Raw genomic sequence first — 19302 nt, forward strand, 5'->3', positions numbered from 1 at the left:
CAAGTTAAAAATGCCGTTCACTTTGGCCATGGTTAGTACTTGGATGGGAGACTACCTGGCAATAGCAGGTGCTGTAAGTAAGCTGTGATGTTACCAAGGGAAATTAGCTTAGTAGTTAGAGTGTCACCCTTGCAGCTCTGGCATCCTGGGTTCAAATCCTGGCCTGGCAGTACACTCTTATATTATGAAGGGCAATTATCCCAAGTGCTAGAGTGCTCACCTGTGAGAAGCAGTGAGATCGACAATATACACAAATTCTGTTGTGTGCCCATGGCCTGGTGGTTAGTGCATTGCACAAACACATGTCACTTTGTTCACCTGACTGCCATGCGGGAGGCTGGGGTTCGAATCCCGCTGTCGTTTGACTGATCACTACACTATGTAGTTCAGTATATGGAATAACTTTTTTCATTAATATAAAGACTTAGTCATTTTTTTCAGCAAAACAATTTATTCCGGTCAGCCTTCGGCTGACCGGAAGACAGTTGGAGGGGAGGGGTTCCTGGTGGCGTTCGACAGTCGGCCTGCGGCCGACTGCCGACACCATACAGTCGTTGACTGGCGACACCGGGACGCGAACCCTCGACACCCACGTCGCAGGCAGGTGACTTACCCACTACACCACGAGGCGGCCCGCCTATACATGGTCATAGAATGCTTTTATTGAAGGAAAGACTTAGTCTTTTTTTAATGGCAAAATGGTGCATCGTCCACCGAGTGTAATGCACTAATCACCAGGCCATGGGCACACAACAGAATTAATGCATATTGTCAATCCCACTGCTTCTCACAGGTTAAGTGAGCACTCTAGTACTTGGGATAATTGCCCTTCATAATATAAGTGTACTGCCAGGCCGGGATTCGAACCCAGGATCCCAGAGCTGCAAGGGTGACACTCTAACTACTGAGCTAATTTCCCTTGGTAACATCAGAGCTCACGCTGCACTTTGTTGGGTGACTGAGTCTAAGCATACTCTAACACACAAAAAGCCTTTTCTTTTGAACTGAACGTAGTTTCTTAACCTGAAAAGATAGAAATGCCAAACGTTACACACACAAATTTGAAAGGTTTCTACACAAGCTATGAAAATTTGAGGTCTTTTCAACCCAAAAATTCAAAATGATTGGACTACAAAATGGGGTCAAACATTTTGAAACACCCTTTACTTGATTTTCATCTAAAAATCCATTGTACTAGTTGCAGGGGTGGGGGGGGCTAAACCTTTACCAGACAGTTTCTCCTCAAAGCGGAGAACATGAACATTTCTTTCTAGGTATAAAACTGCCTGAAAAAAGAAAACAATTCACAAATAGGAATAATGGCAGTGATGATGACAACAAGAATTGCAGATACTTCCAAAAGTTTCTTCCTATTTGGCTGTGATGTCACAATGCATCCCAAAAAATAATCATCTTTTTGTTTTTGTGCGGGGCGGCGTAGATGTCGATCACGCTTTCTTTCGTACAGTAAGTGGTCGAGCGACTCCCGCAAAAAAGTGCAAGTGTTGGATGGTGCGATGACAACTAATGGAGTGGCTTTTGATCAGCAGGTTAGTCTTTTTCACCATCCTCGCTGCTTCCTAAAAAAAAAACAGGCAAAAAACAGACCATTTTCAGAGCATCAACTTATTGGCTGTCATTGACGGCACTAAATGTCTAATTTCGAGCAAGTTCTTCATTCGAGTTTCAATGATATGGACTTTTTTTTTTGCATTCCACCGTCACTTCCTGTAGATTTAGGATCATTTCCTTTTGCTTTTAGAGAATTTTTCGGTCACCTTCCTGGTGGTAGCTGGAATTTTGCTGTTTGAAATAAATGATTTTGTCAAATTCTGGGACAAAACTAAACAACCTTCTTTGTGCCTTTATTGATTTTTAAAAAATGTGTATTGGTGAAGCACATTTTTAAATTTGTAAAGGTTTTTGCCATGGGAATTGATTGGGTCTTTTTGTGTGTAGAAAAACCCTCATTCTTGTCCTGACCGAAAACTGGCAAAACCAAAAGGAAAGTCGGCGCCACGTGACTTATTTTTTAACGTTTTAAAGTCGGAACGGTGCATATTGGTCAAAGCGCCAGCCTCTCCCTTGGACCTCGTCAATAACTGGCCTCTTGAAAGTGAAGTTACCCTATTTTCTCACATATAAGCCGTATTTGTAACTAAAAAAAATGACTGAATCAAGGCCACGGCTTATGTGTGCACAAGACTTAAAGAGTTGCTATACGCTTTTTCACCAGTAAATGTCGGCAAATTAACATTTGCTATTTGTTGGCTATTTTCTGTTTTGCGGAAAGAAAACAAGCATTACTGAAAGAATTACTAACTTATGATATTGACCCTAATAATGTTCTTTTGATTCATACAGTATCTCAGAAATACCACATATGGAGGTGAAAATTGCAAATCAGGGGGGCGGCGTATACGCGAGAAATTGTAAAATTCAACGATTTTAAGGCCATTTTAAGGGTGCGGCTTATATGCAAGAAAATACAATAATTTGCCTAAACTCACCTCCTTGTTCGATGTCCGAGTCGGTGAGGTGCGTCAGGGAGAAGCTAGCGATGTTAGCCGGCGAAATGGAGAAGCGCGAGTAGTTAGACGAGCTTCCCCAACTGGACGTCGCCACGGCCGGGGTGATGACGCTCTCGGACGCCGACGGGTCCTTGGGCTTCTTGGAGGGGAAGGCGGGCGCCGAGGGGAAGTCGTCGTCCCACTCGAAGCCACCGCCTGAAGGGGAAGGGTGTCAAAAAGGCGAGGGCCGTCCGTAGCGCCGCTTGGGTGAAAAAGGAAAAACGCCTGCTCACCTTCTTCGTCGGTGGAGCTCTCCGAGTTAGTGAAGCGGTTCAGGTAGGCCGAACTCGTCACCGGGCTGCTGAACTGAGGCGTGTGCGTGTTGGAGCCTGACGAGTGATCGCCCAGCTCCTTGGTGGGGGTGTCCTGTAAACCCCCAAAAAGACATTGGAGTTCTGACAAAGACAGACGGAGACAGCCCCACGTATGTGTACCTGGTCAAAGAGGTAGACGGTGACATCATCAAAGAAGGACACGGCTCTTCGGTTGCCCGTGCCCGAGGAGGGGGGCGACGTAGCCACGTCGAGGCTGGCGGCTTTCAACAGGCTCTTCAGGTTCTTAGCGTGACTTTCATCCGAGATGACGAGCGGCACGGCGTACACGCATTCGTCCTCGCTCTCCGAGCTGGAGCTGCGCAACTGGAAAGCGTGGACGTCGTCGTCCGAGTCGTCACTGTTTTCATTCTCCTCGTCGGCGTCCGCTCCGTCCTCGGGGCCGTCCCGTCGAGCCAGGTAGCGGCCCTCCACGTCCGGCTCCTTAATTTTATGCGCCTCCCCGGCGTGGGTCCGGCTTAGCTTCTCGTGAACGGCGGACTCCGAAGGCTCGGCGGACTCCAGTACGTCCAAGAAAAATTCCGACACGTCGCCGTCGTGATTGGGCCAGCTCGGAGGTTCGGGGACCTCCTTGACATCCAAAGGCATCTCCGCAGAAGGGTGTGCTTCTTCTCCAATGTCACCGTGCATTTCGAGGCCAGGGGAACCTTCTCGTTGCGGTCTTAGAGATTCCGCAACATTCTCCGGGGGACTTTCCTCAACTTTGGAAGAGTTTCTCAGCGACGTGACTTCGGCGGAACCGCCAGCGGTTGCGTCTTCGGCTTTCTTCTCCGGCTCTGACTCATTGTCTGAAAAGTAAGCGGAATCTCTGTAATTGCTGCTCACGAGAGGCTCTTCACCAGGAACGACGTCCCGGTGGTGCTGGTTTGGAGCGTCGTACGCACCATCCGCTTCAGAGATGACAATTTCGGGAGGAACCAGATGGTTCACGGCAGCGATCTCTTGGGTATCGTCTGTCTTTTGACCTACCCTCTCGCCGTTTTGGGCGGGCGAGAGATCTTTTTCGTTGGGCTGAGAGTTCCATTCGGGAGACTCCAGGTTTTCCGTCTCGTACCCGCTGTCGGCGATTTTATAGGGAGGCTGCAGCTTGTGCTGGTCTCCGAAGCGGTGAATGTCCAGCGAGTCTAAAGAGTCTGGCGTCTCTGCGGAGTGGTCGACAGTTTGTAACGCGGTGGACACGCTGTCTTCCAGCAAGCTGTCCTGGCTAATCTGGTCCAAAGAAGGCCCTGACACCAACAGGGAGGATCTGCCGAGAGGTCGTCCGTCAGAATCCGTGAATAATTCTTCCTGGTCGGACAGAGTCGATTCCATTTCCGTGTCTTCGATGAGCTCACTCGACAGATCGGCGATGGTCAAATCTTCAACGTGTCCGTTGTCGGACGCCGACGCTTGGATGTGCGATTTCTCAGGTGCGACTTGTATAGCGTTACCGTTTGAGGTTTCAACAGCAGGGGTGCAGGACGTAGTGGAAGTTTCCGAGAACATGGGAATCCGATTGTCTGTCTGACGAACGATAACGTCCGACCTCTCCGAGGTAGAATTGAGATCACAGTCTCTCTCTGAGGGTTGGAGGAGGGTAAGATCCTCAGCAGAAGAGCTTATGCTAACTGTCGGGTGCTCGTGTAGATCATCTTCAGAAACAACAGTAATGGAAGGCACCGGAGTTTGATTTTGTACACGAAACGGATTATGCTCCCCAAAGTTGCTGCTTGACGCTTCCAAAGATCCTTGTCTTGGGGATATGCTACTCCAGGCAGGTGTCACGTCGTTCTCTGCCGTGTCTAAGCTGCCGTAAATGTCCGGGTTGTCCCAAGAAGCCATTTTGAAGCTTTCTTCGGGTTCATGGAAGACGCCAGGAGATAGAAAATTCTGCTGCGGATTGAGAAAGTGAGGGCCTTCCTTCATCAGGTCCTGTTCCTTAAGAAAGAGAAAATTCTCAACCAGTCTTTCAGTGTTCAGAAGCCTCTCAGGATCAGCACCGTCCGCCTCCAGTGTCCGGTGAGCGCTTTCTGAACAACTCCCGAAAAACGAATCCAGCGCATTTACGTCTTGCTCGTCTAAAGGCGAATCCACGCAAAAAGGGTTCCCGTTGCGTTGCGGAAGCGCCACAAACTCGTGCCTCCAAGACACAGAGTCCTCCTGCTTGGGCTCTCCGTCGCTAAAAATATTAGTGTGGTACGGACTGTCGTTTTCCAGAGATGACCAGATGTGACTGTCTGCTAAATAAGAATCCTTAGAGTCGATGCTGTGGTGAAAAAAGTCGGCATCCGTGCTGGATTCATCTAAACGAACATCTTGAAGAACAACAAAGTCTTGCTGGCTTGAATGGAAGCCTGTCTTTTGATCTGCTCCGAGAACACTTTCTTCTGCTCGATCCTCCAGTCGGATGCAATAGCCGTTGGCGTCGGCTGGTTTCTGTTCATCGAACACCGACACCATCCCCGGTTTTCCGGAAGGAGCGTTCCCCCCGCCGGCAGCTGGCGATCTGCCGTCGGGATCCGGGAAATGGGCCCGGATGTCTTCGGTGGAAACCGGAAAGAACGTGCTGTGGTAGTTCACCGTCGTGTCCGAGCCCGGCTGAGAACGGCTGCCGTCGTAGTGGTCGTGCTTGGCCGCCTCCCAAATGTATTCGAAACTGAGTCCTTTGCTCGTTTCGGTGACGGTCAGCACCTCGTCGATGTCCTGCTGCAGCGCGTCGTCGGCGAACTGTTCGAGGATCGGAAAGGAGGAGTGGCTAACGGTGGTCTGGCGCGTGGAAACGCTGGGCTTGAGAGCGTCCCAGCGCTGCTCAAAGTCTTCTTCCATGTCCCTTTGGCCTTGCATGCGGAGGTAAATGAGTAGACGGTGGACTTCCTCTGCCGTGGCGCGCTTTTCAGGAGAGAGCCAGCAGAACTGAAGGACCTCGTACCTGTGGGAGGAGCAATTGTTTCAGGACGTAAAAGGAGGACCGTGCGACAGCTGGCTGAAGGGAAAATTGGCCTCGTTACGTATTTACCGTATTTTCTCGCATATAGGCCGCCTCTGCGTATAAGCCCTACCCTTAAAATTGCCTTAAAATACCTGTTGAATTTTATGATTTCTGTCGTATAAGACGGCCCCTGATTCACAATTCATGGTTTTAATCTTAAGAAAAATCATCGCACGTGCTATTTCTGAGATACTGAATCGAAAGGATCGTCTGCTGCATTGCACATTATTTTTTGTCAACATCAGAAAAAAGGAGGGTCACGTGAGCAGTACAACCAGGAAATGTGCCCGTAGCGGTCTAGTTTTCACCAAGTCTCTCGGTGTAATAATAGCATGAGGTACACATTATTCAGATATCAAGGCTGATATTTTAATGATTGACTGCAAGACCTTCCGTCAGCCTTAACAACTATTGTGGTGTGCTGACATGTTGTTTGGTCTTTGTCACCTTGCAGTTTTGTGCGTGTCAAGTCTAATTTGTGCGCATATAAGGCGTACCCTTGATTCAGTCATCATTTTTTTAGCAACAAATACGGCGTATATGCGAGAAAATACGGTGCCTAAAAGCATTCAAGAAAAAAAAAAACTCACCATCTGTCAGAATAGGGGAGATCCAGCTGTGGTTTAAAGAGTTTGACTTGCTGCTCCTTGATCACATGATTGAGAACCTCTCGGTCTGACAGATGCGGGTACGGTTGACTGGCGTTCTCCAGAAGCTCCCACAAGGTAACCCCCAACGACCTAATAATAATAATAATAAAGGAGAACCATATAGATAAATTAAGGGTTATCAAACAACTGGTATCCTCTCTCTAGGGCACAGGTGTCAAAGTGGTGGGCTGGGGGCCAAATCTGGCCCGCCGCATCATTTTGTGCGGCCCAAGAAAGTGTTTTCTGATCAACTTCAAATGAAGATTATTGATGTATAGGGAATACTTTCTGTCTCCCATTTTTAAATCAATAATTGCAATATTTTATCCAAAATTGTATTTTTGGTTTTTAGTTCAGTAGGCATTTTTTTTAAATCTAAAACTAAATATAAAAAAATATTTTCTGTTTTCCACTTTATTATTGAACACTAAAAAAATATCTTTCCTTTTAAAATGAAAAATCTATAACAAATATTTAAGGTTTTTGAGCCAGTTTTTGAATCTGTTTTTTTAAATATCTAAATATTATATCTACACTGTTTCCTCTTTCTCCTTTTATTTTTCACTCTAAATAAACAGATCTTAAAAAATGCAATATTCACTTTTTCCTTTTTAAATAAGAAACAAAAGGTTAAAATATATGATAGATTAAACATTTACCCTCTGCTCTGATTAACAAAATGTAATTGAATGTAAAAAATCTATTACAAGAGAATATTTGTACTATTTTGATTGTCCAAAAATGATCAGCACGATCGGAAAAGCTGTCAATTCATTAATCAAATCATTTTGGCAGCCTAGTTGGAAGACATAACGGCGAGTCAGATGAAATCCAAACTACAACCTGGGCCGCGACAAAAAAATGAGTTTGACACCTCTGCTGTATGGCCTCTAGGGCACGGATCTTCCACAACATAAACCAGAACTTGGCACAGTTGCCCAGTGCATCCGTAATTCCCCCATCTAATGAGTGACAAAATACCACTCCATGTTTTCAACCTGCTAATGAAACTTCTGACAAACGAAAGACGGCGCTTCATCGAGGGAACTAAAAATATACTTAACGATTGATTGGGCATGTCTGATAGCAGGTGGCAAACTTAAACCATTACCTAATGAAGAGCGAATTAGGTCTTAACGGAGGGGAGGGGGAATTTGATATTTCACCATGTCTTTATTCAGAAGGTAATGTGGCTCTTGTAATAAGAACTAGTACCTTGCGTAACACTGCAATTTGTGACTGGGGAGCATTTGGCCCGCAGTCTGCACACTACAGCTATTTACACGATGCCTTGTTAGTGGCAAAGCAGACACTACGGAGTATAGACTGGCATTTGAGGGGTCTTATTCTAATAGTGTAATTAGGCTGGTACCCCCTAGACCGGTCTTGGATTAAGATCACATTCTCTTACCTTTTTATCGCCAAAAATAAAATGATCCCGCCCACAAGAGATCTACTTGGCCTGAATGTGGCCCACCAACCAAATTGAGTTAATTGAATTGCTCCCCTGTTACTGTGCACCTCCCGCCAAACATGCTACGCTACGCCACGCCCCATACGCACCAAACATTGCCAGGCTTGGTCGGCTCCAAAGTGATCACCCCTCCGTGACGTTCCCCCACCAGCTCCGGGGCCAACCAACGAAGAGGCGCGAATACATCGTCCTCTGTGATGATGTAATCCTTCTGTGATGACAAACAAAACAAAAATAAAAGAAACATCAAAGAGAAACATTACAAACAGTACCACGACAAGAAACAATAGTCAACAAAAGAAAATGATTGTTTGTAGCCCGCACAAGTGATTTACACTCTGCCCCCAGCAGGCAATGTACGCTCACCCGGCCTCTACCAAAATAGCACCGCTGGGTGACCTTATCTTATGAGTATTAAATTCAAAGTGACAGATCAGCAGAATTTAAGGAACCTAGCAGACAGGAGGGCCTTGCAAGCGAGCGCTTGCTCACTTATTACATTGAACAGCACCAATTCAACGCTATATTTTTTTCTTCCCAAAGCTGGCAGTAAGTAGGCCATTTGAATCCAAATGATTTTGTAAGACTGGAGAGAAAAAGTCTTATCGTGATGACAACGCTCTGTTGCTAGCGGTCTCGCAAAGACAAAATATTGTGCAAAAAAAAAAGACATTCCCCCTAACCTTATTTTCCATTTTTCTAAATTCACAGCATATGAGTCACCCCCCAAAAATGAAATTGTCCCAAATTGGGTTACTTTATATGCATAGGGTCCAATTCCATAGTCGCCAACTTTGACAGTCAGATCCGCCGTCAGGTAGCAGTTCCTCAAAGCCAAATCACTGAAAAAGAAATTAGGACAAAGGTTAGCGGGTGATGAAGGAAACAAGACTATTCCTTGCTCATGCATACGGTGACGAGATATTGTTTCTTCGGGCAAATGGCGGCTGTACACATTGTTTGTGTTGTTGCCAGGATATAGCGCCCAAAACTTAGCGGCTCTGTTTCTCCATGTGTTAATTCAATTAACATGTGCTGGAGTTAATTCCCAGTGAAACTCATGAAAAGGCCCCATCTATTTCCTACCCCCTTGAGATAAAAATACCGCATTGGGCTAATGACAAACACCGCTGACATGAGCATTTCTGCAGCCGCACGCTACTCGTGTCAAAGCTGGTGAAAAGTCTGGAAGACGAATGGGTATGTATTTTAAACCACCTTGTCCGCGGTACTGGCCGCGCGCCCCAGACTGGGAAACACAGCAGGAAACGGGGCCGTCCATTTAACCCTACAAGGCCAGTTGGCAGCCGCCGGGCCAGGATCACATATGGACGCGGTTCGGAATGGTTTGGCCCCTGGCTTGCAAACATTTTTAAGATGGCGCACCAAATTCTTCATTCTCAGAACTGTCTTTGAATTGTAACAAGGATTTAAAAGACAACTTCCATTCAAATGAGGCTATCCTTTTACACGCAAAGAGCCGAATCATCATGTGCCTCTGGCAGCGGACAGCTGACACTGTGGCAATGCATTGGAGCTGTGTAATTGGAATCCTCTTAGCTTATTCGGAGCATGCGAACAGAGTTGATGAGATGAGCGTCGTATGTTAGTTACCCTGAGACGCCCCGCTGACTTGCTAGCGAGTAAGCCTCCCATCCGCGGTGCGGTAAAAAAAAAAAAAACCTTTTTTGGAAAACATTAGGAACTCCTTACAGTAACTTGAGAGCGAGCAAATAAAGAGTTTGCAGTGGTACCTCTACTTACAAATGATTCTACATACGCAATTTTCTGGTTACGAAATGACTGTTCCATCATACGAAAAACAAGATCCAGGTTATGAAATCCCCATAAGCGTCAAAACATTTCCTGCATCCATCATCTTATTTTGAAATTGTCACGGTAGCATTGCGTCCTGCTTGACAATCTCCCTAAACTCCACTGGCCTCCCATTAGCGGTCGCACAAAAACAACTGTTTTTTTTCCCTCGTGTGGTTAAATAAACTTTTTTTTTACTTCAAATGAGTAGTGCGAATGACATCAAAAATTTGCTCCATTCTAACCTAAATATAAAAAACAAACGCATTAAGAAAGCAACCATGTAAACATACAACGGACAGTTGAGTTCAAAATGTCACATCACACAGGGCAAGCGTTGCGCCAAAGGGCGGCAAGCTAAGCGAATCACAAAACAGTCTAGTTGACACTTTTGGAGTGCTACCTGTGCAGGAAGTTGTATTTGTGAAGGTGAGTGAGGCCGGCGGCGATTTCACAGGCCATCCTTTGCAGTGGCAGTGTCTCAGCACATTGGAGCGAGCGGTCCTGCTGAGACAGATAGCCTCGCAAATCCCCCTGCAAAGACACACACCCAAAGTTAAAAGACATTGGAGCCGCCACAAATTATCGACTAACCGATACTTGATTGATGATAACGATGGTTGAACGGTGAGCCTCCTGATGAGTGACTGAGTTGAGTCATGACTTGGACACGAGTCATGAAATTGATGACTTTCGACTCAAATGTCAAAAAAATTGCGGTACGACATGGAGTTTTACAACAATGACTTGTGACTTTTTTAAGATTAATATGTATGTAAATAAAAGGAAAAGTATGGATCAATGTTTTACTACACAACAAATGACATCAAATGAAAATTCACATGCTTTAGAGAGATAGTCATTTGGCAAAATTGTTTCACATATTCCAAGCATGTCATTCAATGGAAATAAAATTGTCATTAATATAGTACATACTTGAAACGGCTATCATGGCATAGTTGACATGCCTCTTTAATTACTTTGCACTTGGGTTAAACAGTAGTAAAAAAGTTACACTGCATGATTTATCTAACAGCCGGTCAGTCATTTTGCAGGCATGTTTTGCATCTCACTCAATTAAAATCATTGAAAACACTTAAAAAATATTATGATTGAAAAAAAGTCATTAAACTTTTTTACACTGACTATGATAACAGTCTGTTATTTTTTTTCAACAACATTGTTTAAAAAAAAAAGACTGACATAATCATATAAGTAAGTGCCACGAGTCCCAACAATGTTAAGAATACATAAAACTATAAGTAAATCAAGTGAGAAGGCTTAAATGCAATGGAGGAAGACTGCCACAACGGGGCAGTAAATTATCAACGGCAACCACTGAGTTAACTTGTTATACAAAGTATATTAAAGTCTGTCCATTACACATTCATACGAAGTGCTACAATTTAAGATCAGCCTTGTGTGTTGAGGAGATTAGTGAGTGGGACAAAGCTCCCTTAAGGAATGAGTTAAGAACATACAGGGAACACACTGTTCATGGTATTTGGTTCCAAATGTCTAATTATGTCATGGTACCAAGCGCGCTCCCAGTTCAAATTGTTGGCCTGAATGTCTTTCGCCATCATGTGTCCTCCAAACCATGACTGAGGAAACACCAGATGTTTCCCATGAACTTTCATCTCAGATTCATTATAAGTTGTGAATGAACTTTTGTTCATGCGCTGCAAACCTCTCACTTTAAATGGATTAGACGTCCATTGCCAAAAAATAATGAAATATGCCTTTCCATATTATTAGATATTCTATTTTATTTTAGTCTTTTTGTGGCGCCTCATAGTGCGGAGAATACGGCAGTTAAATATTTCACCTTGGCGGCACGAAATAATTTTAACTGTCATTCTCCCGGCATGCTCGATGGTAAAATAGATGTTAAGCTAACAGTAAAAAGGATGGATTTAGAGGTCGTCAAAACAAAGAGGACAGAACGCAACGCAACGCAACTCCCACCCAGCCTGCTCTCGGAGACCCCGAACCAAAGAAAAGAGTCAACTCGAGTCCCTACCAACCACTGGGGAGGAGATACATTCATAAGAAGCTGCCACTCACACTCATGTGACATTCTGTAGGCCCTGTGCCAGTTCCCGTCTGTATTTTCATGTCTAAAATGCTTTGACTCAGGGTTACCCAGCACGAGTGATACAGGCGCGAAAACGCACCATCAATCATCGCTAAAGGTAACGTCATCGTATCCGCTCTTTTTGGGATTCGCCTCCTAGTGCGTGCGTTCGTGCGTCGTGCGGCCGGAGGCAGGCCTTCCATTTTTCCACATAAAATGGATATGTGACATGGTCGGAGGACTGCAGGGGAAAATTAAATGGATGACTTTGAAGGTTCAATTGCTTCATGTGTATACATTTTAATGTAAATAATTCTTGATAGAAGTAAATAATAAACTAAAAATGAGCATTTTTTTGGATAGGGCTTGGATAATCATCTATTTTCATTGGCGACGACAGAAATCAGAATATTTGCGCTTGATTTCCTTTTTTAATTTGGTTTAATAATACAAAAAAATTACACCGGGTCACCTGACAATCCAATCAAGCCCGAAATTGTAACGCAATATCTGGCAAAGGGAAAATAATTGGAATTGGGTTAGTCATTGTTTGTGCCAAGCTTTTGCGAGTCGAATAGGTGGCGTCGTTGCCAAGGTCAAGGATGTGACAATGTAGGTTTACTGTAGCTTTTGTTTACTTTACATGAGTCCAAGCTCAAAATGGATCCAAAATACACAAGTTGCTGGCAGTAAAATGTACAAACACAGCAACTGGCCTTTGCGATAGACACTGGAGGAGCGTAAGCGGAGATCATTGCATTACTGGCTGCGGTGGGAATGTGAGAGGTGCCGAGCTTAGACCAGCAATGTGGCAGTAGGGAAAGGGAAAGAGCTTGGGCAGCTCCTAATCAGCACACCCGGCCGGGATAGACATTATGGAACTCAGTTGCTATGATGTCATGATGCGTGACAAAAAAAATGAGCAGCTATTTTGGGAAAGTGAAAAGATCCGTTTTGGTTCCCCAAAAACGCTGACGTGAATGAAATGAATAGAATTTGCCCCCAAAATGCAATTAACTCACCATTTCACAGTATTCAAAAACAAGCAGAAAGGGAATGGCTTCCACACACTGGCCAAGGCACTGGAGAATGTTGGGATGCTGCAATACTCTGAGGATCAAAGAGCAGAGCCAAGAAAATAGGCCCGCAAAGAGCGGTGAGGCAGGTGATCGCTGTATATCATATCGTTATCCCACTTCCCCCTCCATAACAAAAACGCTTTTACCTGTAAGGATCCCCTTGCTGCAGGAAGTCATTCTGCTCTTTAGCGTTGGCGTTGGCTTTTAACTCCTTCACAACGACTCTGGTGCCACCGGGATCCGTGTAGATTTCACTCAGGATCACCTGTCAGGGCACATGAATCCATCCAGTTTAGACCAAACCCTCACAATTGCAAAGGTGCACGTCTTACCTGGCCGAACCATCCGTTGCCAATTTCCTGGATGTAACTCAAACTATGACGAGCTAGCTGGGAGCCTGTTGATCCTTCTGTGGATTCAATCAAAGAGCAACGGTTGGATATTTTATTAATATGCGGCTGTTGACAGAAAATGAACTGATGTTACCGTTGACCACACAGTAAATTTTGTGTCAAGTGTGTCAAATAGAGCTGGGCGATATGACAAAAATGTTTATCACGATAAAAAAAAAGATCAGTCGATATCGAAAATTATCACGATAACTATCACATCTTTTTTTTTCAAATTTTAAACTTAAAACTAAATCCAAGTTGTTCCACCTGTGTGGAGTTTGCATGGTCTCCTGGGCCTACGTGGGTTTCCTCCAGGTACTCCAGTTTCCTCCCACATTCCAAAAACATGCATGGTAGGCTAATTGGACACTCTAAATTGCCCCTAGCTATGATTGGCTGTCTGTCCCCTTATGCCCTGCGATTGGCTGGCCACCGATTAAGGGTGTCCCCCGCCTCTAGCAGCTGAGATTGGCTCCAGCACCCCCCACGACCCTAATGAGGATAAAGCAGTTCAGAAATAAAGTGCCCTTTAAAGTAATACCACTGGAGAGATTATAATTTCTTAATATAGTACTAAAATTGACGATATTTGCCATTTTAGCAAAATATATCATATGGCCAACACTAGTTCTTATCTTGTAACTGATTAAATGATATTTCATATAGTAAAAATAACATGACATTGCAAAATCCTTCCTACCTGTGATATAAGTCGGAGATTGAAGGTGCACAGGTCCGGGCAGGGCGACGGGGGAGACGGCGAGGGTGTACACCTCGGCCGGCGACTGCATAGAAGGCGTGTCCTCGGCTGGCGGCGTGAAGTCGATCTCATCGTCAAAGTGGTCTTCGAATTCCTGCAACCACAAACATTGCCGGTAAGCCTTCCCGAATGACATCCGTAAAGAATATATAAATAAGACATATTTCAAAAAGACATTAATCCGTCAGGTAACAGTAAAGATGGCACGTGATCTAATTCCGAGCTATGCGGCGGACACGTTTGGCCAATCGCACCTTGAAGTCGATCTCTCGCTGCTTGCAGCAGGTCACGCAGTTCACCAGCAGCACCACCAGGGCCACTAACGCCGTCACGGAAAAGGACAGGGACACATAAAACAGATCCCTGGCGCCTCTGTCTGCAATTCAAAAAAAGAAAATGTTAAGCAAGGGTTCCCCACAACAGAGTTTTATCCGATTTTATCTTAAAACACTATGAATATTGCATTACATTAGGAATAGGCAACATTGGGATGGAGAAGGAAATATTAACTCTACCATATGTACATGCAAATGCAACATCACTGCTTTGGAAGATTTTAAGTGTTTCAAAGAATCCAATGTTCATTGCTTATTAACAAAGTATGGAGTATTAACAAAGTAGCATTTTGTTGCCGAGAGTATTTTCTGAATTCCATAGTGTGCTTTACCGCCCAAAGAATTGGACTGGAATGCAAAATTCCCACGATTGCTGGTGGGACTTATTGTGGCTGACCGTGCATCAAGAACATAAACCACTCATGGCACAAAAAAGATTTTAAATTGGGGTGACCAAAGTATTCCTATATCTCCGTCCTTTATGAGGCATTAGATTTTGTCCTAGCAGCATGTCCCTTTTGGCAGCCCTCTCAAATTTCACTGGCCATTTCAATTCAGCGACCACCGGTCACTTTGTTTTTCCGTCCTAGCGTTCTCTCTCGGATGCCACTGAGTCAACAGTCTAAAGACGTTAGCGTCAATCTCTCGTGATGGCAGTTTGGACTTTTTTTTTTATGTCACTCCTTCACAGAGATGCTTATGATGCAATCTGAGAAGCTTCGGGATGGACAGTTGTACACGCGGCGATGTCACATCAGGACACGAGGACGACTGACCTATGCTTGGATTTTCCAATAGTACACAAGGGTGATTTTTTAAGTCATTGATGGCGATAGATGTCTAATCCAAATTTTGACAGGGAGGGGCTAGCGGCGAGTTAGTTAAAGAGTCCACTTAAAAGCAAAATGAATTGTCACGCAGTCGTTTGCCGTAAGCAGCTTGCATTCCGCAGCCACAATGAAAGCTTTTTAAAGAGTTCCCCTCTTGTTTCCATCTAATGGGATCATGACGACGCTTAATAAGTCTTTCAGTTAAACTGCAAAGGGAAAACGTCACCTCAAAAGTAGGGCTGCCTCGATTAATCGAACAACTGCTTTGGTGGCTGATTATTCATTTTGAGTCGAAATCATTTTTTGCAGAGCCCAATAGGACTCATTCTCATTTAATTATGTATTCATTTATTTATATTTCATTAAAATATTTTGGATTAGAATGTTCAAAAGAGGGAACAGTCAATGTTCTCTTTTCTATTTATTCAAAAATATATACCCTAATTTGTGCACTACAGAAAACGGAGCCCAAATGTTACATGATTTAGGAAGAAATTTAGATATGCACTGCAACTAACCATAACCCATAATTTATGGGATATTTACATAAACAACAGTAACAGTTGATTGATCAAAAATAGATTTTGGAAATAACGTTAACATCAAAACAGCGTCCTCCAAATGCAGCGACCTGGAGAGGGAGCCACACACCATTGACACCAATGGCGTTCTATGAGGAAGTCTGAAATATTAAAACAATTATCAGGGTTAAAATACCTGTCATATTAAAAATATTTATGTATATATTATAAAACTAATGAAATATATAAATAAAAGTGATAAATACTAGAAACAAGTCAAAATAAATACATGAGAACAGTTACTATTATATTTCTTTTTTAAATGTCTCAGGAAAGCCATAAAAAACTATTTTTTTCAACATTAAATTTAGACTAGCCTGCGTACGACTGCTTAAAAATCAGCAGTAAAACACTGTACAGTATTGTTCTACAGTTGCTAAGAAACGAAAGAACATTCCCTACAGTATCTGTAACCTTTTCCCAATGGCACATATAAGTCAATGCAGCAGCAATTTACACCTCTGGAACAAGTGGCAGACACCAAACAGTAGCTGAACACAGCGAGCGTAGAAGGAAATACCACAACAATTAACACCCGACATCACTTTTTCACCCAGTTATAATAATGACATTGTGAAAATTCAGGTCAATTAGCCTCCACAAGCTATGATTTCGACGAATGGCTTATTCTATACTTGATTTGTAGACTAATTGCCTCAAATATAAACCCTATGCTGTTTACTGCCCTATAACTTAACATGTTTTCTTCCAAATTCAAATGTAAGGAAAACATTTAAAAAAATGAATAAACAGAAAATATTTCCTTTTTTTGGAATGATTTGACTGATTGTTTTAGCTGGGAGAAAAATGCGCCATTAAAGATGAATAAGAGAATATTTACATCTCATTTTTAGGTCAACAATGTCTTATAACGATGAATCGACTATCAAAATAGCTGTCGATTGATTTGCTAAGCAGTTAGTTGTCGATTAGTTGTATCTGTCAGTCACATCAGACAATGACATTGATATCGTCATGCATGTTATTATCTCATTGCGGGTTCCTGTGTCACTGTGCAAAGTATTGTTGTTGTTGGGATAAGTAGAAAAGCCAAAGTCCAATAAATCTCTTGCCAGGTTTTGTTGTGACAAAAGAGGATGATTTCCTTTTTAACTCATTGTTGTCCTCAAATAACTAATAGCAGTTGCAGAGTTTGTGTGATTAGTGAAATAACATCATTTTAAAAACACAGATTGAACGCAATAGCGGTTAATACCCACGCAACGATGGAAAGTTGAGTCCACAGTCCAAGCTGAGAAGTTTCATCGTCACCTGATTGTCATTATAGATAAACATTCACCCAAGTTAACAGCGAGCCATGTTCAATGTGAAACAATCTTAAAGGTTGCGGCGCATTTTCCGAAATGTCCTGAACAAATCACTGGCCACATCCAAATATCTTCGCATTACTACAAATGGTGTATTGCATTCTAACGAAGCTATCCATGTTGTCATTTTAAGGCAGGGCAGAGGACACATTGTAATGTCATTAAGAAAAAAACATTCAAGACTGTACCAACATGTCTTTGCTGAATTCAGTCTTATGTTCAAGTAAACAAGACCTATTGCAAATAATTGACTAAGGATCTTCTGTGTGGTGGTTACACATTGGCAGCTTCATTATAAAATATTCACTATTGCTAAACAAAGATTCCTCAACAGGACAGCAAATGAAATTGGTGAGCCATTGGCTGCCATTGACAACAATGGATGTTCAATCCATTTTGATTGGGAGGTTTTGGCAAATTTTGAAATATGATGGCAGCTAAAGTTGCCATTTTTTTTTTTTTCAAATTAAGCACCTTTTTTGTTGGGTCATGAATTTTAAATAACTATGGAACTGTACCATTGTTTTCAAAATAATAGATTTTTGGAAATGTCTTAAATTGATTAATAACAGAAATCATCAATCAGCCTTCTTTGAGAACTAATGAAATCACAGAATGTTTTTTATTATAATAGATTAACAAATGATAAAGATAAGTAGACTTCAATGAATAATTTAAAATGTAGAAAATATTCACTGCTTGCCTAACAATAAATGTAAAAATTACATTAACATGAGACTGCATTAAACATTTAAGCACAAAATTGGAAAACTGGGCAATTCTCAGGCCAACAATTCCAATAACCAAGTAATCGACTATTAAACGATTATAACTGAAAAACAATGAGTTAAATTCATTCATTACAGCAAATTTAATACAAGCATGCCTTGCACATGGTGAAATCACAGGCCAGATTGACATGTGATGGGGCAAAAATCAACATTAGTAGGAGTGCAGCCATGACAAATGCTGCGAAATACAAAGATAGGTCTGATGGAATTGATTTTTTTCCATTAAATTAAATTAATTTCCCAAACGATTTACCTGAAGTGTGCTGATCCCGAAGAGGAGCACCTTGCACCGACCAACATGCCCCTAGCAAGATTGCGTTGAGCAGCAGCAAAACATATCCATGACAGCTCTTCATCCTCCGAATTTAGCTTGAAAACACGTCGCTAGACGCCTGGAATTGTCGTCCACAATTGAGGGTCGGGAACGATAATAAATCGTGTTTCAGTCATTGGATTATAATGCAGGTGCGTGTAGGTGGCACGGAAACAAACATTTTGTCGCTCTTTAGCCATTAGCTTCGGCTAGCATTTCAATGATAACAGTCTTAGCCAAAGACAACGACGGCGGCTATAAAACGCCCGATCCCGCTGTCGATGCGGACAAAAAGTGAAAACGAGCCCATTGGAATGTCATATTTCTTGACGTTATTCGCGTACAATTCGAGTGAGAGGAATAAATCAAACCGGACTATCACGAAATTCAGCCCCTCCGAAGCGCCATATTCCTTAGCGACGTCACATCACGAAACGGGGCGTGTACCATTACGCGATTGATGCCGATTGACAGCCAATCACTACTTGGGATAATAGCACCGTGGGACGGACAGCCAATCAGCACGCCTCGTTATTTGTCATAGAAACAAAGCGTTTCGTAAAGCTTGGACGAAGTTTACAACAGCATACTATGAGTTAATCAGAAAATCTGTATTTTGAGCCTTTACACTGGCAAGGGTACACCAGAGTATTTTGATAATTGCAGTATTTTGGTCATTTAAAAAATACTGAACTATACCCCATAGAGATCTCACATCCACTTAGTGCTTGGACTTAAACCTGTTGGGTCACATAGGCCACATTATTAACATTTTATGTGACCTACATGATCCAAAATGTGATGTCGACATATTTTCATACATGACTGTGGAAACTTGGTTACTACTTTATTACTAATGTGTTTCTGTTGTGTACTTTTAATTTATTGTGTATATATTTGGTAGGCCTGTTATGTTGGTTTGATACTTTGTGAGATGTTTCTTGCTTTGAAATGTATGGAATAAAATAAAATGATTTTTTTAAAATATTATTCATTGTATATTTGTA

At 42.9% G+C, this 19302-nt stretch overlaps 1 protein-coding gene across 1 annotated transcript; it reads right to left on the bottom strand.

The window, feature by feature from the left end:
* Window positions 1-889: 889 nt before the first annotated feature.
* Window positions 890-18734, bottom strand: lmtk2 (lemur tyrosine kinase 2). Its single transcript, XM_077619133.1, has 14 exons — window positions 18236-18734; window positions 14372-14493; window positions 14058-14211; window positions 13298-13374; window positions 13112-13230; window positions 12909-12996; window positions 10213-10343; window positions 8752-8836; window positions 8084-8205; window positions 6461-6610; window positions 3005-5810; window positions 2804-2936; window positions 2511-2726; window positions 890-1580 (listed from the first exon to the last, which is right to left on the bottom strand). Exons 1-14 carry the CDS (start codon window positions 18336-18338, stop codon window positions 1552-1554), a joined length of 4335 nt encoding a protein of 1444 aa, XP_077475259.1. The 5' UTR covers window positions 18339-18734; the 3' UTR covers window positions 890-1551.
* Between the last annotated feature and the right edge of the window lie 568 nt (window positions 18735-19302).

Source organism: Stigmatopora argus, chromosome 14 (genome assembly GCF_051989625.1).
Source record: "Stigmatopora argus isolate UIUO_Sarg chromosome 14, RoL_Sarg_1.0, whole genome shotgun sequence".
In the NCBI taxonomy this organism is placed as follows: Eukaryota; Metazoa; Chordata; class Actinopteri; order Syngnathiformes; family Syngnathidae; genus Stigmatopora; species Stigmatopora argus.

What these genes read in the sequence shown, in the direction of transcription:
- lmtk2 (XM_077619133.1), bottom strand. Translation starts at nt 18,338, where the DNA reads ATGAAGAGCTGTCATGGATATGTTTTGCTGCTGCTCAACGCAATCTTG. An exon ending in TTGGACCCTATGCATATAAA is followed by an intron (nt 8,206 to 8,751) that starts GTAACCCAATTT and finishes TTGTCATCACAG; the next exon opens with AAGGATTACATCATCACAGA. An exon ending in GAGCTCCACCGACGAAGAAG is followed by an intron (nt 2,727 to 2,803) that starts GTGAGCAGGCGT and finishes CTTCCCCTTCAG; the next exon opens with GCGGTGGCTTCGAGTGGGAC.